This window comes from Rhinolophus ferrumequinum, chromosome 6 (genome assembly GCF_004115265.2).
Source record: "Rhinolophus ferrumequinum isolate MPI-CBG mRhiFer1 chromosome 6, mRhiFer1_v1.p, whole genome shotgun sequence".
NCBI lineage: Eukaryota > Metazoa > Chordata > Mammalia > Chiroptera > Rhinolophidae > Rhinolophus > Rhinolophus ferrumequinum.
Genome location: NC_046289.1, coordinates 33253098 through 33265286, shown reverse-complemented (window position 1 = coordinate 33265286; position 12189 = coordinate 33253098). Strand labels below are relative to the sequence as shown.

At 40.6% G+C, this 12189-nt stretch overlaps 1 protein-coding gene across 3 annotated transcripts in view; it reads left to right on the top strand.

The window, feature by feature from the left end:
* The window catches only part of SYT16 (synaptotagmin 16), a 221021-nt gene that overhangs the window by 72127 nt on the left and 136705 nt on the right, over nt 1-12189 (top strand). For 2 of the 3 annotated variants that reach the window (XM_033106915.1, XM_033106914.1), the window contains exons 1-2: nt 8613-8708; nt 11621-11711. The exons of the other annotated variant lie outside the window; for it this stretch is intronic. In XM_033106915.1, coding sequence (XP_032962806.1) covers nt 11696-11711 — 16 coding nt within the window. In that variant the 5' untranslated portion in view covers nt 8613-8708; nt 11621-11695. Of the gene's footprint in view, nt 1-8612; nt 8709-11620; nt 11712-12189 lie in introns of those variants that run through there. 3 annotated transcript variants of the gene reach the window in all.

Below are 12189 nucleotides of genomic sequence, written 5' to 3'. Positions count from 1 at the left end.
TTTTGCTGTGCACATGTATTACGTGTTCTGCTCTTAGGAAAATTTCAAGGTTAGGCTTCACAGTGGCTGTCTTTCGTGCTTTTGCTTTATTTTCTTTTAATGTTTTACGATGTAATGATTATGTTCCTGTCACTCTTCACTTGAAGTGAATGAATCAGAATTTCTCACCTTGAAGGTGAAGTAGTCCCAGAAGAATTTTCTGAAAGCTCTGTGGGGCTTACATATATTTCATGTTTTATCCTCAAGGAAAAGGAGGTGTTTTATCCTCCATGCTTGTGAAAATTAAAGGAAAACTTAGCAATTCTAGGACTGGGGTCATGGTTCAGAATGTGTAAAATCACTGCATGAACGTATGAGGGCAGGGGCTTTTTCTCCCTCAGTCCTGCCTGTACCTCTAGAAGATGCTTGGTACATCGTAGGCTATATATAAAAATACAAGGTGTGATCAAACAACATGGTGAATGTTTAAATTAAAAAAATTTATTGCAGTAGAAGGTACATTACCATTAATCCCCCTCAAAATACTCCCCTTCACTTCGAACACACTTATTCCATCATCCTTGCCACTTTCTGAAGCAGTGCTGGAAGTCCTCTTTCGTGAGTGTCGTTAGTTGTGCTATCCTGGCTGCCTTGATGTCCTGAATTGATTCAAAACGTTTACCTTTCATGGTCATTTTGACTTTGGAGAAGAGCCAGAAGTTGCACGGTGCCAGATCCAGTGAATAAGGTGGATGAGGACACACGGTAATGTTTTTATTTAACAGAAATTTATACCAGAAGCAGTGTGTGACATGGAGCCTTTCTGTTATGATCACAAAATACAGTGAATGCTACTGCTGAGTGCCATCCAACGAGAAGGCAGGGATCGTCAATACAGGAATTGGTTCGTCGAACCTTAGTAACAGTGTGTGAGAAGTTTCAACTTGTTCGGTGCAGTCAGTCAGGTGTGAGCTACGGTTGAGAGGTGTATTTTACCTTGACATGACAATGCATCATGTCACACATCGCTACTGGTACAGCAATTTCTGTCGAAAAAAACATTACACTGTATCCTCATGCATCTTACTCATTGGATCTGGCATTGTGTGACTTCTGGCTGTTCCCCAAAGTCAAAATGATTCAGGACATCAAGGCAGCCGCGAGAGTGCAATTGAAGACACAAAAGAGGACTTCCAGAACTGCTTCAGAAAGTAGCAAAAATAATGGGATAAGTGTGTTCGAAGTGAGGGAGAGTATTTTGAGGGGGATTAATGGCAATGTGTCTTTTACTATAATAATTTTTTAAAATTTAAACATTCACCATATTGTTTGATCACACCTCGTATGTTGTCTAAGAGAACAAATTGAATAAATGAATTGCCAGAAATGGTGGGTGATGTGTAAAAGAGGGGTTTAACTGACTTAGAATTCAATAGGAGTGAAGTTGTGACTTTCAAAAATTAATGAGATCTTAGATGCTGGAAGGAATTTGCTTGCTTTGGGGGTAAAAATAAGGTTGATTCTGCCCAAATTAATGCACAGAAGCAAAGTAGAGTATGTGCTTTGCCTGGTTGAACCTGACAGGAAGCTCACTATAGAGTGCCATCCCTATGAAGGACATAGACACACAGGCATTGGCGTACAACATAATCATGAAATCTCAGACTGGAGTGGACTTCAGAGGCCGTTTCTTCCAGTTCCCCTCCTGATTCTTGGATCTGTTCTGCAACTCCCCTAACAAGTCAAAGTCCGTCCTCTGTATGTACCCAGCAATGGGAAACTCAATGTAGTTTGAGGCATGCCGTTTCATTTCTCAGAACATTCTGCCTCTACATTTTGGGAAAAGATGAGAGGAAAACACAGGAGTGTAAAAATAATGTCTAATCAAGGTCAACTGGAAGGAGAGCGCCTTCCGCGCTTTTGAAGAGCTGTAATGTGAAAGAGGAATTTTTTTTTGTGTGTGTTGGCTTAATGGGAGAATTGGACTTAAGCATGGAACCTCTGAAGCAGAAGTTCTTAACCTGGAGTTTGAGAACCTCAAAGGCCTTTTTTGGATGTATTTTAAGGGAGCATCAATACATTCTATAAATGTATTCACAAAATTTTGTACCTTTTTTTTTTTTTTCTGGAAGAGGGTTTGGAGCTTACACCAATTTCAAAGGGAGTTCTTAGACCCAGAGATATGAACCATGGTAGTGAGGTCTTCTATAACTTCAAGTTTCTATTTTTTTTTAAGTATACATGAAAATAACAGTTCTCTTTCATTCATACATAGGGAAAATGGACTAAGTAGACATTCTGTAACAATTTCTCAGCTGTAATTATATGACTCCTCTTGTATGAAGCTGGACATTTAAAATCTGTTCCAACTCAAAAACAATGGTCCTTCATGCCACAGAACTTATTTTTAGTTTTCATAGACTAACAGCTCAGCTATTACTTCTGGCTTCACAGTTTAATCTATGACTTTCTGTGACCCTTCAGGTTTTAAGTTCCAGGAAATGTGGCTTCTTCTCAGCCTGAAGCTCTATAGAGCTATTCAGTAAAGAAAGGAGTGATTAATACTTGGGAAATGCCATATTTTTATTCCAGGTTATGATATTCATGGGAGACTAGACATTTTTGTCTCCATCAGAATCCCAGCAGCTACTTTGTACTTGCTTTTTATTGTAGGGGCTGTAAGCACAAATAAGAGAAACAAAGGACTTTTATGATTAACTAAAATATTTATGGCCAGAGTCTGAGTTTCATCAGGGCAGCAAATTACATCTGTTCCCTAAAGGAAATAATTACCTACAGTTTGATAGCCAATGAATAATAACTTGGAGCAAATTTATCAGGAAGATAATTTTGCTCATAAAGAGAGAACGAATAATGCCAGTGAACAGGTGGTTTTGTATTTGCATAAAATTTTAAATTATTAAGGCAGAGGGTTCAAATAGCTATCATAGTGAGTCAGACTAGTTTCTCTACCTCCTCTTTAGCAAACATTCCTTTGGTGATTCTCACACTCAAACAAGCAACTAGCTGTCCTTTTACCCCTTTTAGCTGGGAACCGAAGTTTTGTGCTGTTGGAGTGAATATTAACTCCAAGGAGGGTAAAAATTCATTATGACCTAGAGTTAGAAAAAAACTAATAACTTGAGAGTTAGGAGAAGAATGGGAAGTGGAGGGGCATTTTCAGGAAATATTTAGGTAGTCTTGAAGCAATTTTTATTTTTTTGTTTTTCTTTTTTTAAATTAAGTTTATTGGGGTGACAATTGTTAGTCAAGTTACATAGTTTTCAGGTGTACAATTCTGTGATACATCATCTATATATCACATTGTGTGTTCACCACCCAGAGTCAGTTCTCTTTCCATCACCATATATTAGATTGAAGCAATTATTGAATCATCTTTCTCAAGGAAATACCACGCCTGGTATAACTTGCTTTGCCGTCATGAATTTCCACAGAGCCAGGTGAGTTGGTTTTTCTGAACAATTCTTTGGCTAACTTTGGTGTTGTAAGGGGAGGAGGCAATTTTCTTTGAAAATAGTTAAAGAGACATGATAGGGGTAAATTTGGTATTTAACCTATTCACATTTTGTTGGACTTTTGATTAATTTGAGACCTTTTAGCTGGGAGTTTAAAACCCCTTATGCCTCTTTGTCATATGGGCTCACCTGACCACGGAAATGGAGAGAGGTCGAGAGCTGGAACTGGGCAGAGGCCGGAGGTTAGGTATGTGTGCCTGGAAAGGAGGCAACAGATGCTGACCAGAGCTGCAATCAGACTGCTTTGCTTATTGCTCCCTTCGCTTGAGACAGCAATGGCCATTAGGGGCCCCAAGGGAAGTAGGTGATAGAAAGCTGTCTGCTGTGCAGCAGTTGGCAGGAAGACAGAATATAACTGAAGTTTCGTTCCCCTATGCTTATGTCAGTTTTTAAACTAGTTTTGACCTTGACATAGAGCTTGGAGGTGAGTGAGCCTATTTCCAGCGTCCCTTCTGTATGTCTGAACACCTAGCCAGGTGGGGTTGTATGTGAGCATTAGTGATCTGTAGTCATCAGAAATCCCATGGCAACATGGTCTGGCACTTGTGGGCACCTGACTGTTTTACATCTAGGTGAGAAGGCCCGTCTTCTGGGGATTGGCAGGAGCAGATGGTGGCAATTACATTTTGTTCTCATTTGCAAAGCTTGTTTCTCTTCTCTAAGATTGGCTCATGTTTGTAGATACTGGCTACTCCGCTGTTCAAAGGCACACTGGAGGCGTCTGGTTACTTTTTAATAACCTGGGTTTAGAACTGAGCACTGCTTCCTTCAGGGGCTAGAGCATAGCAGACAGCTTGTTATCAGGAGCACGATAATGAGGATAAGTACGTAAATAAGGATAAAAGCACATCCCCAAGCACTGTCTCTTGCAGGAAGCAAGCTGATTTAATAGACACACAAACCTGACACGTCCTGTGTGCATAGTCATTAGTGACAACCCGTGTGTGTGGGGGGAAAAGTACTTTGTACCGTGGAGCAATAATGTTGTTAAATGTCTATGAAAAATCCCTGTACTATAAATTTTTGCTGCTTTGCTCCTTCAGCATTGACTTAATTCTGCTTTTCTACCCATTCTGAGGCCCAAAGGAACGTGATTCAGAGAGTATGAGTAAAGAAACTTCTGATTATTATTTATATACCCTGTTTCCCCGAAAACAAGACCCAGCTGGACCATCAGCTCTAATGGGTCTTTTGGAGCAAAAATTAATATAAGACCCGGTATTGTGTTATATTATATTGTATTATATTATGTTATATTATATTATACCCAGTCTTATATCATAGTAAAATAAGACTGGGTCTTATATTAATTTTTGATCCAAAAGATGCAATAGAGATGATGGTCTGGCTAAGTCTTATTTTTGGGGAAACATGGTATTTAGTTCTGCCAGCTACGCTCAGTGTATCTCAGATTTGGCAGCTTAGAAAAACATTGTTGGAATCACTGGAGATGCGAGTGGTGGGTATGAAATAAGGAAAGAAAATTCTAGGCATCTATAATTTCATACAGAGAGATAGATGGGAGTAGATAAAATGTGTTTGTTGTATGTGGGGGTGATTGGTTCCTGGGCAGGTGAGCAGGAGAGAGTCAGAAAGGGCTAGGTGAGGAATACCGCCCTGGGAGTTGAGCCCAGCATCCCGGGGCTGGTACTGTCGTTGGTAAAGTGACCTCGGACAAGTCATTAATTCTCTCTGTTCCTCAGTGGCCTCATATTCACTGAATTATCTCTTAGGACCCTTCTGGATCTAACTATTACCTACCTCCCTTTTTATGGACTTCAAATGTTTCAGGGGAGAATATTTGCTTCAGTAGTAATTGGACAAAACTAAAACTGATACAACCAATACTTTTTTAAAAAATTTTTTTTTCTTTTGCCTTTGGTGCCTGAATTTATAATGAAGGTGCATCTGAAATATCTTAGGTTTATGTGACTACTGCATTGCTACAGCACTCGTGTCCCTGAAGGACAGGTGTTGTGGGAGGCTTGCATGTGACTTTGGGAGATCAAATGGAGTTTTCTGCTCTTTCTCCATGAGTGCTTCTAAAAAGATAGTGCCGTAGCAGAGGTGTTCCCCAAATTGAGCGATTTAAAACTTCTGGTGGCTTGAGTATGTTTTTAAAGGTTGCTCAATTGCTTTTTTTTTCCCAACTGAAAAAGAAGGTAATAAAACTGCTGGAAATATACTGTAGCCTTTCTATAACACATGTCACCAGATTGAATTATATATAAGGCAGTTATGGGGTACAGTTAACTTAGAGAAGTACTTTAGAACTTCTTTTCCCTATGGCTGTAATTGAGCAAGGGAGGGCTCATCTTGGTTAATCCACCTTGAGAATAATCCTTCTTACCTTATGTAGTGCTCATCTCTTACATAGGGCTTCTCAACCTGTGGATACTGAGTATAAAATGAGGATATCCATAGAGAAAGGCTTTTCTTTCCTTTCTATGTGATTCGTACTAGATCAGACGACTAGTCTGATTGTCTCCTTGCTGGCTCGTTTCAGCTGGCTCGTCTCCTTGCTTCATCTAGGAGATTTATGCCACTGTCTCCCACTTTGTTTTACCCAGTCCAGACCTCCCTACAGACCACCTGCTCACAGAGCCAAATTCTACCAGACATGTTTACCCCCATGTCCCACGAGCCCCTCAAGTTCTACATGCAAACCATATTTTGTCTTTCTCCCCCAGCTGGTCCCTTGCCTGTGTTTCCTATCTCTCTGAGTAGTAATGGCTCTCACCTGGCAGCTAGGCTCCAGCTCCCTCCCCATTTCTAACTGACCACCAAATCCTAGAGGGTTCCACCTTATATCTGATGGAACTGTCTTCTCCATCCCATCCCCACTACTATAGCCATCCTTCAGGCTCTCACTTGGGTTGTTGTAATGGTTGTCTAACTGGTTCTAGTAGTCAGAATAATGGCCCCCTAAAGATTTTCATCCTAGTCCCCAGAATCTGTGAATATGTTAGGTTCTGTGATGAAAGGAAATGAAGGGTGCTAATCAACTGAACTTAAAATAGGGAGCGTATCCTGGATAATCCAGGCAGGGTCTGTACAAGTGGAAGAGGGAGGCAGAAGTGGAGATCACAGGCATGTAATGGGAGGAGGACTTGACGGCCCTTACTGGCTTTGAAGATGAGGGAAAGGGCCGTTAAGCAAAGGAATCTGAGCTGCTTCTAGAATCAGGAAAAGGCAAGAAATGACTTCTCCCCGAGAATCTTCAGAAAGGAAGGCAGCCCTGCTGACACTTTGATTTTAGTCCAGTGAAACCCATTGGACTATCTACAGAACTGTAAGATAAGAAATGTGTGTAGTTTTAAGTTACTGTGTTTGTGGTAATTTGTTGCAGCAGCAATCGAAGAGTAACACACTGGTCTTGCTACCTCTGTTGTGCCAGCATCGCAATCCACTTGTACCTCATATTACTCCTTTGTCTTTATAACCCCTATATTGTCATTGTTTACTCAGCATCTCAACACTGTATACACAGAAGGCAATGAATAAATGAAACAGCCTGTTTTTCCGCACCTTGGTCCAATCTATGATTTTTAATATGAGGAGATAAATTAAAAATCAGTTGGTTACCTTATGTTTTATATATCCCTTTCTGGGAACAGGATGAAATAAAAATATATTCTGTCCTTTATTTCTTCTTTTTTTTCAGAGTCTGTTGTTTTTTAAATTATATAATAGCACTTTATTGTAGCCAATTTGATTTAAAAAAAGGACAACAACCCATAATGAAGACACTCAGAGAGGACTACTTTTATTATTTTGGTGTGTGGCTTCCTAGTTATTTATATATCGACATTCATATATTTTTAAAAAAGATATTTTACTTATTTTAAAATATTTAACTTAGTATAGTGTGAACAGTTTTCTGTAGCCCTTTGGATGGTTGCACAGAATTCCTTTGTGGAGCTGTACTAAAATGTAATTTCTTTCTCATGTTATTGAACTTTAATATTATGTCCAATTTTTCTCAGTTATGATTAGCAATTCCAATTAATACCTTTGCAGAATCTTTGTGCATGTCTGTGGTTACTTCCATAGAATAAGTCCTTTAAGTGTAATAGCTGGGTCAGAGACTCTTGAATTTTTATGGTGTTTGATGCTCTCTAGGAAAATTGTACCAATTTGCACCCTCGTCAGCAGTGTCCTTTCATCAAGTTGACCTTCATGCCCGGCCATCCTTTGGCTATATGGGAAGACTAAAGAGCAGGGCATCAAAGGTGACCAGAGGATAGTGTTACACTGGAAGTAGGCACTGCTTTATTTGAACACAGCCCAGGCACTGTGGTCTGCAAGCAGCACACTCAGCGTCTTTGTATCAGAGATATCCTCCTATCGTACCTCCAGAGGATTGGTACCAGTGCTGCTCAGAACGGTCCGTGCATTGGCCCACTCCTTCCCACCCCATCTAATGCCAGAAACCAAGGAATCAGAATCATGGCCTTTACCTGTTTTGATATACTTCTGGTCTCTGGCAGGAGCCTGTAAAGGAAACAGTATGGAGCCACACAGAGAGACCCTCGTATCTCCCTTGAACTCTTCTGCCCCAGCTTCACTCCAGACCTTATTTACTCATGGAGCTGAGCTACTCGTGCATGATTCATGTATGTAAATACTGCATATTATACAGTGTAGAAGCCTCCTTACATGGTGGGATGTGAGTCCCATCAATGTCTGTGGAGGGGACCAGCCTGACATTGCTGTTCACTCAACATTAACAGCAAACACCTCCTGCTAGACTTCTAGGTCCAGGGCGGTTTTGACCTGGTTGGTAGTTGGCCTGGACTGTGGCTGTTTTTGAAACAAGTGTCTGGCATGTACAGACACTTAATAGTTAAAAACTATTATTTACACCCTCCTTTTTGGTGGAGTACACCCTCCTTTTTGGTGGAGTAGTTTTTACCTTGTGAGTTTGGGAAAGCTAAGCTAGTTGTCATGGCAACATAAAAGCTTTCAGGCACTTGTTTGTTTGTTATATTCCTTTGTTAGTCTATGGAGTGGTCTGTGGAGCCTCTTGAAAGAAGATGTGCTGCTTAGTGTTTGACAGTTAAATCACCATGCTGCCTGTCAGAGAGGAGAGCTGGGAGAAGGTGAAGGGACAGCTGCAAAGCTCCTTTCTCATTGCCTGCTTTCACAAAGATTCTGCCCATGGAAACAAGGCACCTAAATCTGAAGCAAGAGGTACACTCACTGTCTCTAAAATTACAAGGGGGAAATCATTGAAAGTTGGAACTACTGAACCTGTCCTTTTATCCTGTTTTCCCACCTCTCCATCCCCATCCCTAGATGTGGGAACATCTAGGGCAATTATTTTCTCTTGAAAAGTCCGAGGGTGCAAAAGCTGTTCTAGTCTTGGATTCCGAAACAAGAGATGCTGGGAAAAACAAAACAAAGCCGACTTTTTCGGGATGGGAGGTCTCACCATTACCTTCCGGGCCTGGGTTCTGAGGAGAGAGTGCACTGAGTGTGATCCTTCCCCAACTAAAGCAGCTGGTGTGTGCAGGGGCCCACACACTTCCTGTCTCTGGGGCCTTGTGCCTCTTCCGTACGGTGGGCTCCGTGTGGACAGTGAGGTTTAGGTTATCAGACACTTCCAGGATTGCCTAGATGGCCATTTGAACATTAAAAAACTATTTAAGGAAAAAATAAATTTGTATAGTAGGAAAATAGAAAATTTTAACCATCTGTTGCATTTCCTCACCACCAAAATTAACATTTTGGTACAAATTTTATATGTGTGAATGCATATATATGTGCACACATGTATATGGGTATGTTCATATATGTGACTCTACATATATATATATACATATATACATATGTAAGCATGCATTCATGTATGCATTGCTATTGTTTTTGTAGAATTTTGCTGCATATTCTTTTCCTGCATAAATTTTTCATTCAACTGTGCATCATGAGATATTCCCATGCCTATAACTTTAATGAATGGATAATCTTTTTTCTTTTTATCATATAGATATATTATGATTTGATTAAACCCACCCTTCAGTGTTTGACACTTAGGTTGTTTCTGAGTTTCTATTTCTTTAAACAATTCTGGGCTTATATTCTCATGCACCTGTATGTAAATGGCTTAAAAAATACCCAACAAATCCCCAAGTGCCCATTAAATGTTAGTCATTTAAATTTTCTTTTTTTGTTTAAACTGGTGAATCAGCCTGAGAAAAACACTCTGATGACTGAAAATATAGAGTGCTTTATGAGCATTTAACTGCTAAAGCTGCCATGTTAGCTCCAGAATTGAAGCATGAAGCAAAGGAAACTTCAGGAAGAGATGAGACGGTTTGCGACTACCCTGGCAGATAAAATGTGCTCAGGGTGCCAGCCACCACCAAAGAGATCACCAGATTCCTTTACTGCACTGACACTTTACTGAGATGACAGCATGTGGTGTAGCGTAGTGGACAGATTTTGACCTTGGACCAGGCAAGCTCAGTGTCCCAGGTTCTGCCACTCCATGTGCAAATCCTCAGGTTCCTCACCTGTAAAGCGATAGAATTGTTCTAGTTGACCCTCTGAGGTTCCTTTCACATCTAAAACTCCGTGGTGTGAAGCCGATTCTGCTATGTTCAATTCATTTGTAGTCAGCTGTGGAGAAAACAACATGGGCTTTTAATACACTTCCCAGAGTTTAAAACTTTGTGGCCTGTGAAGATTATCGAAATTTTACTGTTATGAACTCCATACTATATTTAGTGAAAGAAAATTTTTGCTTGCCCACTGTCCATTCCTTGTTTCCTCCTAATTTTGCCTGGGGACATCACCACTCCCCATCGCAGGCAGTTGGGTGGCACCAAGCAGCCCGGCCCTTCCAGCGAACGGGTCTGCATGTCCCGTCAGTGGAGATACAGGGTCCTGCAGTAACAGAAGCTGATGTGTGCTGATAGTGGCTCTCATCGATTCCTCCCATCCAGATGCTCAAACTGCCTCCTTCTGGCTGTTTTATAGCCTCATCCGTTCTCTGTTCTTCCTCATCTGTGGACTGTGCGTATCTGCTCGTCACATTCTGGTTTCACTTTTCGGCCAGAGTCGGATTCCATTGTCTGATACAGAAAACCCCAACCCTTCATTTCTGGTGCCTAGTCCTGGCTCTCCAGTTGACCAGGGCTTGTGACAGACCAATAGGCAGGTCACTCCATTTCTCTAAGCCTGTGTGGCATGATCTAGGTCAGTGAGGGTAATAAATCCAATCTAGCAAGGTTGTTGGGGGCGGGCATGGAGCTGAGCACAGGACATTGCAAGCACAGGACTGGCGTGTGTTAAGAGCATGATGGATGCTAGTTTCTCTTTAACATGCAGTTCCAATCACTGCATAAATTATATAAAAGTCTAAACACTATGCTATACACATGAAACCAATATAAAATTATATTAAATATCAACTGTAACGGGAAAAATAAAAATAAATTTAAAAAATGTAAAAAACAAACAAACGAAAACCAACCATGCAGTTCCACTGGGAAAGTGGTTGGCCTGTGCATTTAGGACCTTCATTTCAGTGTGTCATATATGGACCCTAAATCATCAGATTTAGAAGGAGGTTTCTCATAATTGTGCTTAGTTTGTTCTTGATTGTTTTTTTGCATATGCTCAGCACATAGTAGGTGTTTTCTAAATACTATATATTTTTTTTTGGAATGACTTTTAAAAAGCATTAAACAAAGACATAGGAAAAGTTTTTAGACAGGTTCTTAGTATTACACTTTTCAGAATTATCAGCGTTTTAATAAACTAAGTAAAGGGCACAAATATTCTAGCCCTTTGGCCAGGGCATGGAAATATTTTAGCTTAGAGAGCTTTTATGTAACTATATTCCTTTAATGGAATTTGAGTTCTATAGGAACATTTTAATTATCGGAATCTTCTTTAGAAAAAGCCTCTGAGATTTGAGATAAGTTTACATATTATTATACGAATCACAATTTGCTTTAAGAGCTTATCTAAATCCCATCTGTTTGATTGGAAAAGGGAACTTGGAATGAATCTATCTAATTTTTAATGTTCTTCCTTGGAGAGAATTGTGATTGAAAGTCAGAGTTGGGTTATGTGCTGCCTTTTTTGATATTTTCTAGGGGAAGCTTTAGGGTTTCCATAGTGATGCATGAGGAATCATCATTTTCTGCCATGTTTTCCCAGCAAAGAGAAGAATGTTGGTAACTATGGGTGAGTATAAATGAAAAAGTTGATAGTAGGTCATTCTAAATTTGTTCTGGCTGTTGGGGGATGGTTAGAACCAAGCATTATACTCTGAACTGAAGGTGACCGACTCCCAGTCCACAAGGCAGTTATATGTTGACTGGTCAGCTGGTGGCGATGTCAGAGAAGTACTAGGTGTGAGACAGGTAGGGGTCCTAACATATTGCTCCTGAGATTCGCTAGAGAGTTTGCAGTTGATGAAATACTGATGTTGCTGCACCTCCAACATCTTCTTCCTTTCCCCTTTCTTCCTCCCTCTTACTTTTTTTCTTCCACACTTTTCCCTTGGCCTTCCCCTCTGCTCCATGCCACATCCCTTCCCCTTCTCTGTTCTGTGTCTGCCTGTGTCTGCTCTTACAGCTGTGGTCTCAGCTGTTCAGAAGGCAGAGGAAAGGGGCACAGGATGATGGTTGAGCCCCCGTCTGGAGACTGGGGTCACGTGCCC